Source organism: Taudactylus pleione, unplaced genomic scaffold, assembly GCF_031769625.1.
Source record: "Taudactylus pleione unplaced genomic scaffold, aTauple2 ptg000053l, whole genome shotgun sequence".
NCBI classification, from domain to species: Eukaryota; Metazoa; Chordata; class Amphibia; order Anura; family Myobatrachidae; genus Taudactylus; species Taudactylus pleione.
The window spans coordinates 13,789,184-13,805,202 of record NW_028284455.1 but is presented as its reverse complement, the minus strand read 5'-3'; the positions used below and the strand labels follow the sequence as shown (position 1 = coordinate 13,805,202).

Here is a 16,019-nt window from a genome sequence, read left to right as displayed (position 1 = left end):
AGATGTGATAGTGTAATTTAACAACTACTGTACCTCTATGGGACAGTGTTACTTTGTATACTCAGCTGCCCAAGCAATATATATATTTGTCTTTATAAAATTTCATATGTTTGTGGTGATAAGTGTTTATTTTTTTGCTATTGCTGCTATAGAAAGGGGAATATTGATAAAGCGACCATTTAGTATTTAAATAATAAAGAATTGCAATTAATGTTTTGTTTTTATAATTTTAGATAACATCTGTATTAAAAAGGTGTTACTTATCAAAATGCTGTATGTACTGCATACTCTAACATATAGAAGGGAATACAATAGGGCATGAGTTTGGAAAATTGCAGATTTTTCCGATGATTTTGGTGCTACATTTAATGCGGTAATATATTAAAGGTAAAACCGACCTGGACTGCATAGCTATTATTTGTTTTTGTGAATACATTTTTATACAAATACTTACAGTTTTATCACATTACCTATAGTTGTTAGAATTTCAATGAAGCTTTTCTCCTGCAGCCTCAATGGATTGTGGATTTTCACTATGCTGCAAATAACAAACACCCCTTAGAGTATACCTCCCAACATTTAAGTCCGGGCAGGAGGGATAGCTGACCGCGCCTGCAGTGCACGCTCAAAAATAGGGGGCATGGCCTATCTGTGCAGCATTTCCTGCAAGGCCACGCCCCGTTTTCATCATGCTGAGGGGCTTGCCCGGTGGTCCGGGAGCTGCTGGACAGCTCCCCAGCCTCTCCAGGAGCCGGCATTGTGTATATATAAATGAAGCATGCAGGTGCGCGCCATCCATTCACTGCTGCTCAGCTAAGTAGAGCAGCAGTGTTAGTGGGTCCTCCCCAACTTCCCCCTGCCTGCGGGACACTGTGGCCCACAGGTGGGACAGCGGGACAGTGCCTCTAAAATGGGTCTGTCCCGCTGAAATCAGGACAGTTGGGAGGTATGCATAGAGTAATGTGCACAGCCAAACATTTTGGTGATGCCTGGTGGCACATTGTAGATAACTGAAGTCCCCATTAACAACCAAAACATCATGTTAGCCATGCCAGCGCAGCTTAGATGTCACTACCCCTTGTAAACAAGCCGTCTCCATTCACAAAATCACCATGGTTGGACCTACATAGACAAATATCCAAACCAATAGAAATAGAGTGGGAAAACTAAATTTGCTGTGTATCTTAATAACACTGATTAGAGGATACTACACTATGTAATATATGTAGTATGTAATAATGTCAATCAAAGCAGTCAGTTAAAATGTACTGTACCTGTGATAAAGTTGATTTGCATGAGAGTCTTGACATTCTCTAAAATAAAAAAAATGAAAATATTACTCAAATGATAAAAAAAAGACAAAAGTAGCATATGTTAAACCTCATCACTACCTATCTATCTCTATTCTATGATGTAGAATTGAATGTATGCCCGTTTGTAGTGTGCATCTTGCATGTTGTCAGGCTGCACATGCTCTGGAACTAAGTGTACACAGAGTACGTATGTCGTTTGCATCTTCACTTGCGATGGCAAAGCTGAAACTGAGATGAAACGTATTCTCATGTAAGCAATGTTTGGTGATGGAGTGTCAACAGAATTGTGAGCTAAGCAGAGCTGGATGAAAAAGGAAATATACTTACTTTATTATTTATTATTTATTAACAGTTTCTTATATAGCGCAACAAATTCCGTCGCGCTTTACAATTTGAATTAATATTGTACTGGGTTGTAAAAGACATACATACATAAAAGACATACATAAAGGTAAGAGGGCCCTGCTCGCAAGCTTACAATCTGTAGGGAAATAGGTGTTGATACACAAGGATAGGTGCTACATATTGCAAATTGGTTCAGCCCGATTGCAGATGTTCTTGGTGGTCTGTATAATCCAATCACACTGGAAAGTTGGCCTAGGGTTAGGAGGATGTTAAATTGAAGACAGAGAAGATGTGATAGGTGTTTACTATAAGAAGAGAGTTAGATAGGGAGTTATAAAAGGTTAGGTGGGCGGTCCTGGAATCTGATAAGCTTGTCTGAAGAGGTGAGTTTTCAGTGAACACTTGAATGTTTGGAAAATAGTGGAAAGTCTTATAGTGCATGGGAGGGCATTCCACAGGGTGGGTGCAGCCCGAAAAAAGTCCTGTACTTAAGACAGATTTTGTTTGCACCAAGTAGAAGCTGGTGCAAGTACATCCTGATGATGATAATTATGACTTTCACAAGGCATACATGCATACAACTCTGCATATGGGCAAATATATGCATTTAGTTCTGTGCAAACAATGCAGAATTGATTGTGGCCGATATGTCTTCAACGCTACATCAAGTCCACAGTGGCCATAACAAGTAGGCATTCCTTTGGAATTTTTAGATTTCCTTTTCTTATAGTACATCATGGAATGAAAATTGATTTATTAAGGAATACTTTGACTAATAACACAATGTACTGTAGTTTGTATTGTCATTATTGATTACAAAAACTATTTACCCACTTGTTGTAATGCTTGATAGAGGAACCTTTAGCTGCAGTCGCAGCTGGAAATCTAGTTGGGTATGCTTTATTCATTTGAGCACCATCATTTTTGCCCACTCTACTTTGCAATATTGTACACATTTCTTCATGTTGGAAACCATGGGTCAACAGCAATTTTGAAATTCCACAGATTCTTAGTGGGATTAATGTTTGGGATTAAATTGACACACTCCAAGACATTAATTACATAATCTATATTTATAATTAAGGTGTAATGGTTGTGTCTGTACATAGAATTAGTTTTTAGAAATGTACTGTGTATGAACTATGGTGCCAAACATTTTTTTTTACATTTTTGTTTGTCTGTCTGTTCTGGCATCAGGCAAAAACTATGGGATGAATTTGGATTAAGTTTTCAATATTGTATAGCTTAGTCACCTAGAAAGAAACTGAGGTATGCATTATCTCAATGTGACATCAGGGAGTGGAGTAATAAAGAAAAAAAACAGATGCTTGACAATCGGCATGTGCAGTGTGCATGCTCCTCAAGCCAAAAATGACTAGATGTATATAAATATAATTTTTTGGGGGACAAATATACTTTTAGGGACTGTTTATGAACAACAGCAGGGAGACAAAAAAATGTTTTATCGGTATTTGCATATATATATATATATATATATATATATACACAATTATATTTTTATATATATAATATATACATATATTGCACATGCAAACAGTTATATATGTATCCATATAATACATACAAATATATATCTCAAGATCTATTTAGCAGGAAAATTCAACTATATATTAAGCAGTTGTCAGGCAGCTTATCTTGACTCTTGAGGTTTCAGTATACATGTCAATCCAGTAGATGGTGCACCAAGACAAATACTACATATCATAGAGTTGTTGCTCATGTTACTTGCAACCTTTCAGTGTTGCTGTAGGTTAAGTAGCAACAGATTTGAGTTCTACAAGTTAAAGATTTTGTTTGACAAAAGTGAACTTAGACTGGACTGTGAGATCGATTGCCCCTTGAATTGGATTTTTGCATCTTTTTTGTGTTAATCCCTAAAGGAAAACCTGCAAATATTGTTTATGACATTTTGTGATCAATATCTACAATATAAAATATACATCACAATATTAGATACTGTCTGCCACTATTGTCTTTGTAAAATTAGTTCTGCTGAGCAATAACAGACATCCAAATGAGCAAAGCTTTTGGCAAATGCTAGTTTGTATATAAACTACTTCAATATGGTGTTTTTGCTAATTGTTTTGGTGTTCTTTCTTCGACTAATACATTTCTCCCAAGTCCTAGATATCTTGCAGACTACAGATTTTTCTGTGAATATTTGTTTATATCTTGCTCCATCAAATTTGGTCTCATTGTTGACACATTTTCCAGTGGCAGCATAATCCCCATAACATTATGTTTCACAGTATAGATAGTGGTCTTGGTTTATTATACGTAATGTTAAGCACATAATGTTAATTAGACCATAGCATCTGCTTATGCTCAGTATATGGGTATCCCACATGCTATCTGATAAACTGTAGGGTGTTTTTTAAAATATTTTGTTCTCAATGGGTTACTTTCTGCCATCTTCCAATCAAGCACAGATTTCGGAAGTACCTGGGCAATTATTTTCCTATGAATCATTTCTCCCTTCTCCCTAACAAGTGTTCTTCTCATATTATTGTTCAGTTTAGGAGGACAGACTATACTGGATACATCCATAGCTTGGTTATATTCTTTGTATTTTTTTTTTATTATGAAGGACATGACGATGGTCTGGGAATATTAAGTGTATTTGAAAACTCCTTATATTTTTACCTTAATTGGTGCATTTCATTAGCCTTACCATGGAGTTGCTTAGAATTGTCTTTGATAGTCATGATTAAGCTCTTGTTTGGCAATTAATTAACTAACGGTGAGATCTCTAAAGACAGTTGTGTATTTATTTCTAAATCAAATTGAAGCTTTTTAATTATAAACATGCAGACACCAAACATTTAGTTTGAGAGCTATGAAAACAATTGATTGTCATAGCCTTTCTTAAATGTGCATCTTGCCCATCTAATTATTGTCTCTGTTGAACTTGCAATTAATTAAGCAAAGAGGGGTTATACTTTACTAACAACTTCAAAGTGTAATGTGCTTAGCAGCTGGGTTGATTAAAACAACTTTTTCATGCCAACAGGGAAGAATATTTTTTATGGCATGTATACAGTTTATACGAATGCTATGAAAGTCTATAACCTCTTAATCATTTATATAAGATGGATTTGTGTTAAACATACAGTAGTCATCATCATCAACTGGGTGACTAATATACAAAATGTATCCTCGCACGTCTTTGCTGCACTAGGTCCCGTGCAACTCTGTTGGCACCAGGCATCTTTTTCAGTGCAATGGCTGCAGCCAAGTTCTGTATATAGACTCAGTCTCACACAGATATGCAATTGTCACATATCAAATCAATCTGCAGTCTTCTGGTGCATCATATTAACATCACATTGTGACTAAAATGCATTTTCAGCAAAGAAAAGAAACCGAATGCTTATAGAGTTGCATGGGACCTAGGTATCTTGAGCTGCATGGCATGGAATGGATACGAATTCCTGGTCAGGATGCCTGCTGTCAATTTACCGACAGCGGCAACCGAATGCTCAGGATCCCAACAAGGGTTGGTTAAGTATAGTAACCCTCCCCCCTTCTTCTCCTAACACTTATCCTCTGTTCCTACATCCTAACACTAACCCTCCCCCCATGCCATCCTAACCCCAACCCTCCCCATTAGTGCCTAAATCTAACCCTCCCCCCTTTGTGCCTAAACATAACCCCAAGTGGTGCCACACCCTAACCCTCCCCCGGGGGTACCTAACCCTTACCTCTCCTAGCCTAACCCTAACCCCCCGTGATGGCTTAAACCTAACCCTCCCCCTTGCACCAAAGACCTAACATGCCCACTATACTTACTTTCAGCATCCCAGCTGTCGGGATTCTGGCGTCGGCATGTGACCTACTGTTTGTGTTCCGGGCCCGTTCTACTGGCCGCGTAGTGGCATTCCGGTTCCAGGATTTCCTCAGTTGGGATGCCTCATGTAGTTATATTAACTACATCCCATGTGGCATATTGAGGATAGAGATAGGAGTATATATCTGTATCTCAAACTTAAAGTGAATAAATATATTTAACAAATGTTGTGCCCAAGACCCTTCAAAATAAGTAACTAGCACCAGAGCTATAGCATGGGCTAGTTGCTGCTAAAGCAATGGGACAAGAAGCATGGTGTTGCTCTACAAAAGTAGAACCTGGCTTCAGACTAAGCCAGGTGGGCTACGAGAGACCCACATAATGTCATATACACCACAGTATGATCAGCATGGGGTGGAATACCCTGGGAGAATCTGGACTGCAAAATGCATGTAGACCTCTCCACAAGTCAAAACAGCTTATCTGGGGCTGCAAATTACATACCCCTAAGAGTCTTATACAGATATGTGGCTTACTCTAACTAAGTTTAATTTCCGGGGAGCATATTACAGTACAAGTAAATGTGCATATCCCTACTATAAACAACTTGTACTTGCAAGCTTTAACTCTACCTCTACAGGCACAGGGGGCCACAAGTGCAAGTTACAAATAACTCAAAATTGTGCATTGCTTGACTGTCCATGGGTATCCAACTCTAAATCAAGCCTATAGTCTTATTGCTCAACATTCAATGCATTCTAATGAGAACACTTTGGTGTATGGGTCATAGAAATAAAATAGAAAAAAGCATTGAAAACTACTTATCTAAACTACAATCTACTTTATGTAATGGACAGAGAGATTTTATAATATGTAATTAAATGTGCTGAATACCAAGGCCACAGATTACCAAAGACTCCATTCAATTCAATGTAGGAGAAACTGGGAGAAATATAGGAAACTTAAATGCCAGCCAATAGTGATAAGTTTGTCAATCTTTAGGTATGAATTCCTATCATGCTTATAATTGACATGTTGCCATTGTAGTTATCATATAATTCATGGACAACATGTTTGCTTTCAATAACTTCCTCCAAGTACAATACTGTATTCTTCCAAACCTCCAATTACATAATCCCATCTAAAATTGGTCCAAAAAGATGACTTAACTGGTGGCCATCCCCTGAATTTATTATTGCAATTGCCTGTGTTAATTATTGTAAATTATCACATGTTAAGAATAACTAGGATCAAGGCCAGTCAGTTTATGCAATTTCAAAAAATATACAGCATAGGCATAATAACCAACTTTTTCAAATGAAATGATTGGGAGTGGTCACATTTTCCCTTCCCCCTTACCCAATATGACTTAAAAACACATGATTGGTAAAGGACTTCCATGAGTTCAGGAAAAAAGAGATAAAGAAGATTGTGCCCTTAGAAATAGGGTACACAGCTGTTCAAGCACTGCCCACTATAAATGCAGCACACTACTGATTTGTGCTGCTACATCTTTGCCGATTGCACCATGTGATTACCCGTAGCAGCATACACTATGCTATGGAGTGCACTGCGATTACACCATGCATGTCTTTGGTAGCACGGGTGCAAACGCAGTACGTGTATCCGCCCGCAGGCACATGCCTTGCGCCATGCATGGAGTAATTTGCTGTGTATGCAGCAAAGATGTAAGCATCAAAGATGTAGCAGGACACATCTGTAGTAAAGAGCTATATCAGTTCTTATTTCCAATATCTCTGGTGGTATGTTAGACCTTGCTGCTCTCCAGCTCATCTGCTTGGATATTGACTTGATCCTCTAAATCATCCTATTAAGTATAACAAAACTAAGAAATGTGCAGTATACAGTATATGGTGCTTTATAATTCAATAACTTATCAGATACATTTATTGAGTTGACAGTGAGTCAAAAAGTTAATGAATGAAGTCCAGCATACAGTATGCCTTTAAAATTTATTTTCAGGCTTTCAATGTATCCCAAAATGGGAAGGATTAGCCATGACATGCTCTCAACCTCTTACATGACGGTTATCCTCTACAACATGTAAAACAGTATAATACTGTCACTTAAAGTAGAAGATAATTATGTGCTATTTCACTCAAATCTATCCTGTAAAATTGTAGCATTTTGTATTAAGGATGAAGCTTCAATGATTATTCAGATTTTCTGTCTTATTATTTTTTTCATATACTGTAGGTCAAATGTCAATTAAAATAAAAAAAATTAAGAGTGCCACAGTGCTTTAAATTGTAATACAATTTCAAAAAGAGGATACAAATTGCCATACAAAGTGAATTTTACAATTAATATAAAAATAAGTAAATTACCACCAATAAGGTGTTAGCCATAAGACTTGTTCAGTACGGAACCCCAGAGGTCATCTATACAGCAACTGGCTTTAACAAGTGTGTTTTTCAATATAGTAGACCATGTCATTAAAAATGTTAGTACACGGAATGTTTTTCAAAATGCATTGGTCATATATTAAGGGTTAGGATTCTTTCCTAACCAAGTGACAGACAGATACTTGACATACCAGTGTAAGCATCTTTGTTATATGCCTAAAACATGCCATTCTATTCTATTGGGGATAGACTAGATGGGAGCTTATTTAGCCATGTTTCAATTTTTTGTAAAATGTACTCTGCATATGCATTTTACACACTATGAAAGTCTTCAGTATTTTGTGTCTTTATGTCACTTTTATTAGATATAGAAATAAAATAAGGAAAAATAAAGAGCAGGAAATCTGACTAACTGTTAAAGTCACATCCTTAACACAGTAACAAGTTGTGAAAGTCAACTATCTTAAGAAAGATTGAGAAGATATCAAGGCATCCATACAGTATGATAAAGTTTGTAAAGGCATATACTGGACTTAATTCATTCATTTTATTTAATTTAATAACCATCTATAAATACAGTATGTCTTAAATTATAGAATTTTTAAGTGCCATAAATTGTGCAATTTGCTATTTGGCCATTCTTGATATCTGCCTGTCCTTAGATATTGGACCATTTTCACCAAACTTTACACTGACCTCCACCTGGACTTTGCTCTATGCCAGGTAGTTCACATTTATTTTGCCTGCTGAGAACCGGCAATCCATGTTTTATCAAGTACTGTCTAGTATCTCCGATGTTCTCTGCACCAGCATCATACTAGAATAAGCCTCTACTACTGTGTGTACAAGAACTTGGTTATTCTGGAAAGCACTTTTCATATTAAAAGTATCTAAACTAACTAATTATTTGCTGATTTTAACGGTCCACAAGAGGAATAAAATAGGTAGATGAAAACTGAAATGTTCCTTTAAATGGATTAATACAGTGTTTATAATGATCATCAGTTTATTTTCTAGTGAAAACCATCCCTTAAATTTATAACATAAGGCTTCAAATTAACTTTGCTTTCTTCATCCCACATTATAGTCTGTGTTACATAAACTACAATGAGCTCAATATTATACACTGCTATTATATACAACTGACTCCAATCATGGCAACAACTAGATAACATAGAAACACTGATAACATAGTACAATAAGAAAACTTAAAGTTTAAAAATATGTACAAGCACATTACAGTTTTTGTTTTGCTTCCTAATCCACATTGTGTTTATCAAGGCAAGCAAACAGTCTCTTCGCTGTGCTAGAATTTGATCTAGTTTTTTGCTACAAGTGATTTGTGTTTAACATTACTTCTTTAAAGATGTGACAATCATTGATGCTACAGTATATACAGACAATACTTGGATTATACTCAAAACAATATGTCCCTTAAGACTTCATTAAGCTTTATGGAGTGCAGTTCTAAAATGTGTCTCAGTGCAAAAGATGCCAAAGATGTATTTCTCTTTCCATAGAAATGGGAAAAAATGAATTATGCAATTTTTTGATCCTTAAGAATTTCATTTTAGCAAGCTTAATTAACTTGGTTCAACTATTTAAATGGCATACCAGTGTAGGCAATTATTAGGCCTACCGTAACCATTTTTCATTTAATCCAAAAATTTTATTTTTGATACTTAAATACATTTGTTATAGTTCAACTTAAATGTACAGAAAACACATAAATGCAAAACTAAAAGTTAACCACACTTGCTGTCCCAAGTGTAAAACAGTATGATACAGGTATTTACTGTATAATATGTGTTTGTTTATATATGCCAACATTTAAATACATTTTCCATGCAGGAAATAATTGGGAAAATGGGATATTTGTAGACCAACTATAACATCCACCTCCTTTTGTCTTTTTGCTCTATATTATAGCTAGTTTGAGGATGTCATATCAAGTTTTCAGTTTTCCTCAGGGTTTTGGTCCAACCTGCTATTAATGATTTATAACTTGCCAGGGTGAATGTCATAGTAACCATAGTCCCATGAAACAGTCAGCAAAGAGGCTTTGGAATGTTCATAGCATAACAAAACACATTAATCCTCTACCATCACATAACCACCAAAAAGCTTGGTGAAGAAATGTTTCCCGGAAAGACACTTTTATAACAATGACCACAATTGACTAATTTCCAAAGAGAACACAGTTCATCTTACAGGGGAAACTTCAGCTGCAAGTTAAAAAGGTACAAAACATGCAGTTACATAAGCCATAACCAGCTGCAAGGGATCACATCTTTTATTAGAGTCTCACATATAGTTAGATGCATTGAACGGTTTCATAATAATTTATACTAATGAGTCTAAAACCTATTTTTTAATTGGATCACTATAGTATTTATAAAGAAGCATGCTTGTCCTGTCCATTTTCCCTGCACATCTCTGTACAGCATATCACCCAGAAGTGGAACTACTGGTGGTGCAGAAGTTGCACTGCAGTTGGGTCCCAGGGGTCTCAATGCCCTGATACCAGGAAGAACCATGTGGAACTACTAGTTCATTTGCCCATGTAGAGAAGATTATATCACAGTATAGTCCTTTGACTGTCAGTTGCCCAGCAACCAGCACAATAGATGTGGTCCTGGCTCATCTCTTCTGGCTGTTGCCAGAGAGAGTGACTTAGTGATGTCATGACATCACAACATCTCAATCTCATTCCCATGAAGAGAGCTGATAAGCAATAATACTGTGCCAGCAAGTGAGGGGGGGAAATATAGCTGTAACTTGGGTTGGTTATGATATCCCGGCAGCTGAAAAGGGTGCCTAACCCTAATCCTCCCCTCCGTGGTGCCTAACCATAACCCTTCCTCTCCATACCCTAAACCTTACCCTCCTCGAGGGGGGGTGCCTAACCCTAACCCCCCCTCCCCATAGCCTAACCTTAACCCTCCCCGGGTTTATATAGTTATCAATTTTTATGCAAAACCATTAATTAATGAAGTAGGGCCCCAATTTTGTAAATGATGGATCCCTGGGAAAAAGAGCTCCTCCCTCTAGACTATCCATCCTCCAGTTTGGGGTTCAGAATCAGTTTATTTTCTGCAGAGTTTCATTATTCAAGGATGGTACTGAAGACTGACTTTGTGTGATGAGAGAAATAGGACAGTATCCACTGATAGGACAACAGTATTCATATCCAGACATGCAGTATTAAAATTGTATTTCTATTCTAACAAGAGAGACATTGGGGCTCATAGTGCAGGAATGGTTATAGCCTGTGCTTTAATGGCACTGGCCACAGCCACATTATCCTGGCCACAACTCCTTCACTTCTCACAATAGGCCCTTTATCATTTTCAGCCCCATGACCATGTGGCACCCTTGATCCGGACCTGACCCCATTACGTCATTGATGCGAGCATCAACCATAATGATGACATCATAGGACATGGATGCATTGTGTACTGATAGCACCAGAATCCCACAGGAATTCTATGTTTCTGTCTGCAAATGGAGTGCATTATAGCTAGACAAGAGAGTATGATGTCTTCAAATATATGTCTGCACAGAATTCCAGGAGAGCTGAACTGGTGTTTATTAGCGCGGTGGTGATTGAGAAAAATCTGTGATGAGAATACCCCCCTTTAAGTCTGTTTCTGGCACTCCATGATTTGTCTGTGACAGCTGATCCAAGACAAAAAACAACTGTCTATTATTAGTCTACCCTCCTTCCCACCCCATTATCAACAGGTAACATATATTAAGTAGTAGCAGAAGGATGACATCACGCAAGGCAAAGGCCACAAGGACCAGGACATCAAAGAACACATATGGAGGAGAAAACATGGAAGCAGGCAAGGAAGGACACAAGTCATAAGACACAAGGTGTAAGTAAGAGACAGAGGGGCTGTTGCAGAGGGAGTACTATGGCAGTCTGTAAAGCATATCTCTTATGAATTTTCACAGCATATGATCAAAACAGTGAGAACATGCACTTATGCCTGCTTCTGTATGGATGAGCAGAATGAGATAGGACATAGGCATTCTAACATGGGCAAAGAACAGTAAGGGCATGTTAGAGGAATTGTGAGTACATGTAGCCCCAGAAAGAAGATACATATATGTATGGGGGAACTGCATTATTTGCAGATGGTCAGGGCAGGTGCAAAAAGGGGTAATGATGTTGATGGTCACTGGCATTAGAGAGCTGCTTGTGATTGCCTCTACACATACACCCATTTGCTTTTGCCATTGCTGGGACATAGGCTTATGTTTAATCAAATTGTTTTTGTTTATTTTGTAAACGCAAATGCAGAGTTCTGCTTTATTAGAGAGGTTTTAGCTCATTGATGCTTAATATCAAAGCTTTTGTTGCACATAAAATATATGCTTTACAACAATGATTATCCAAGTGGGCAGCACAGCCCCCTGGGTGGTGCTGAATAGCCTTAGGTGGATGCTAAAAAGCAATGGGGTGGCTGGGGAGCACTGGAGGTACAAGCAGGAGAAGACAAGGAAGGGGCTGGGTAAACTATTACTGCACCTGCCTACCATCTGGTGGCCCATGCCTCTGATCATAAGTGATTATTAATATAATTAATCAATATCATTTTATATTATTAACTGGATAAAAACTTTAATGTTGAATACTGTATCATGAATAATGTCCTCAATGGGTGAATGGGCACTGGAAAAAAATCTATGGAACCAAGTGGCAATGGCCTGTAAAGCTTGTGAATCACTGGTTTAAAACATGGTATCATATGGGACATAAGTGTCTGTGACAATTTGTGCATGTTTTTTTTCTATTTACAGTCATTCACACCATTTTGCAGCCAACACTGCATCAGCCCCAGAAAGCTGCAAGTAAGAGAGACACAGGGGTATGTTTACTAAAGTGTGGGTTTTTAGAAATGGAGGTTTTAGATTCTAGCTATTATTTTCTAGAAGGTGCTTTATAAATGGTAAGTAGAATCTTATTGGTTGCTATGGGCAACAACTCCACTTCTGTAAACCCACACTTTAGTAATTATACCCCTTTGAGTCAAAGGGGTCTATTCATCATCGGGAGCCACGGGGGATACTTATTACCAGAGCAATTCAGCATTGCTCCACTGCTCTGAAAAGCAGCTGTCCCCACGATTAGTAAAACTGCTACTTCAGAAGCAGCGTTACTTACCTCCCCTGTGGCTGGCTTCTGTGCATGTGTGAGTTGAGGTCATGCATGCACAAGGATGCTGGTGAGGAGGAGGCAGAGGGATTCGCTCGGATCCCTCTTCGCATCCCCAGAACTCCTTCCCATAGGAAGGAACAGGGCTTTGAGAACAAGCACCATCTGAAGATGGCATTTGTTCTTGCGGGCAAACTCTGAAACCTTTACATTTTCTGAGACTGCTGAATATCAAGTGGTCATATCGGACCCCTGATGATGAATGGCCTGTTGCCTAAATTATGTGGAAACTAGCATTTCCACATATGTAATGAACCATTATATGATGATGAATAGACCCCAAATGAGATTCAAGACTGCAACTTTGGATATGTTTCAATTGCCATAAAAACTATTTATCCCAATAAATGTACTTACATCACTTTCATGGCCCTCCCGAAGATTGTATGTAAGGTCTTGCTGTATGTCATCTACAAATTTATGTGCATACTCAGGGTAAAAGTCCAAAACTTCATAAAGACCTTTGAGGATAATACATTGAAGATCACAGTATGTCAGAGCTTTTACATCTGCATTTGTTTTGATTACTTGATCTTTTATTGATAGATTTGCTCCAATTAAATCTCCTTTACCTGTAAAGAACATATCAGATGTAAATAGAAGAATATTATGCTGCCAAAACATGATGGCTGCATTTGCATGGCAGATGTTTCTTGGTAAGTCAATTTTTGAGTTACTAACCACTAAAAATAAACATTAACATTACAATAGACTGTAAAAAATATACCTACAAAATACATTGTCCATTATAAACTTAGACCAAAAAGAGGGTCAGGATGCAAGGATGGATCTGTATGGAAAAATACTGCAGGTGACTCCTAAATTCATATTAACATCCACATATTACAGTATATTAGTACCTTTTATGCTCTACTTCCCAAATTTTGTTTGAGAGCCTGCCAATCGCATATTACACCCTCGGACAATTATGCTATAAGCATGAATTTGTATGTCTATAATGTGTCTGTGTAGGTTTCCCTTGGTACAGGGCCAGATCATCTATTATGTGGTCAAGTCACCTGCCTAGGGTCCAGTGGCTCTCAGGGGTGCATACACTTGCCTTTGGACACATGCATTTTTTCTAAATATACTGCTGAGGTGCTCACTTATTCTAACGGGACAGATATGAAGATCTGTGATGTATGGTCCTGGTCTGGACAGCTCAGTAATTGGGGCAGATGTATCTAAAGGGTTAGGACCACCATTACTGTGATTCTTGGTGGCTAGCACTTCCCCTGGGACCAGACACAAATCATCTTATTATTTTCTAGTCCTGTTTCCACATTTACTACGAATTTGGTTCTAATATTAAGTAATACAAGAAATTCCAGATTCTGTTAATAGATGCAGGGGATAAAGTGGGCTAGAACATGGTGGAACTGCGTTCCATCACTTAAATTTGGAGATGAAACTGCCTCAGCAAACGCCACAGGGAGGATTCATTTGCCGGGTGCCTGCTGAGGTTTTTTTACCAGCAGGCGCCTGGTTCCTTCCCCACAATGCCAGTGGCAGCTGGAGGCTGGAGCTCACTCCTGAGCTCCAGCTTCCATCTCCTGCAGTGTGCACTATGGGAGAGGCATCATGAAATCTCTCCTATAGTTCCAAGGATCAGCCAGGTGGACCGAACGGCAGCGGACACAGGAACGGGGTTTAAGGTAAGTAATGTTGTTTTTTATTTTATTTTGTGTGTGTGAAGGGCACTACTACAGGGGGCACTACTACAGGAGCATTACTTCTACAGAGGGGCATTACTGCAGGGGGTATTACTACAGGTGGCATTTCTGCAGGGGGTATTACTTCTACAGGGGGCATTACTACTAAAGGGGGCATTACTACAGGGGGGTTACTATTGGGGCATTACTTCTACAAGGTGCATTACTATTGGGGGTATTACTGCAAGGGGCATTACCACTGGTGGCACTACTACAGGGGTCATTACTGCAGGGGACATTTCTATTGGGGGGTATTACTACAGTGGGCACTATTTCTACAGGGGGCATTACTATTGGAGGCATTGCTATTGGGGGCATTACTGCAGATGACATTACCACTGAGGGCAATACTACAGTGGCATTACTGCAGGGGACATTTCTATTGGGGGCATTGCATAGGCAGTGCTGCATAAGTGGCACGATGCTTGGGGGCACTGCATTAAGGCCACCACTACTGTGGGCTGTGCATAAGGGGCACCACTACTAGGGGTACTGCATAAGGGGCACCACTACTGGGGGTACTGCATAAGGGGCACCACTACAGTGGGCATTGTATAAGGGGCACTACTACTGTGGGCATTATGTGTATTAGGGACAACACTGCTGTGGGCATTGTGTATAAGGGGCTCTGCTGTGTGTCATAACATGAATAAGGGACACTACTATATGGTGTAATGTGAATCAGGGGCACTATATGCAGTGTAATGTGAATAAGATTGTGCTACTGTGTGGCATAACTTGAATTGTAAATACTATTGTGTGACATGTGCCTACGATCCTGTCCCTTTATTGAAGAATCACTGAGGGAGGTGGGGTGGTAAGTTCCACCACTTCTCTAGGACCATTTTAAGCAGGGAATAGATGTGAAGATAACAGATGTTTGTGGGAAAAGGAAAGGTGAGCAGGCATGTGCATGTGGTGCATATAACAGAACAGATGTGTGTGACAGGGCCTTTGAGGAAGATGCATACCAGCACTGAAACAGCCATCGAGACATACTTCTGTCTTACTTTTCTATTGACTATTTGACTGAATGTTTGGTCACAGAATCTATGAGGAACACAAGGGATCTAATAGAAGACATCAGGTACATCCTGATAAATCCTTTGCTTACGATCTGGAATGATGTTCCCACTGGTTCCCTAAAGACCACTTTTGATAAGCAAGTTTTGCATTACATTGCGGTACGCATAAAAATGTATTTCCTCAAAACTGAAATACCAAAATTATTACACTAGAGAGCGCCTATTT

At 38.6% G+C, this 16,019-nt stretch overlaps 1 protein-coding gene across 3 annotated transcripts in view; it reads right to left on the bottom strand.

Moving 5' to 3' along the window:
* KCNH8 (potassium voltage-gated channel subfamily H member 8) overlaps window positions 1-16,019 on the bottom strand; it is a 543,344-nt gene that overhangs the window by 85,140 nt on the left and 442,185 nt on the right. For 2 of the 3 annotated variants that reach the window (XM_088463391.1, XM_088463397.1), the window contains 2 exons: window positions 13,414-13,628; window positions 1,275-1,313 (listed from right to left, as the gene is read on the bottom strand). In XM_088463391.1, coding sequence (XP_088319517.1) covers window positions 1,275-1,313; window positions 13,414-13,628 — 254 coding nt within the window. The remainder of the gene's footprint in view (window positions 1-1,274; window positions 1,314-13,413; window positions 13,629-16,019) is intronic. The other variant, XM_088463404.1, reaches the window with a different exon arrangement.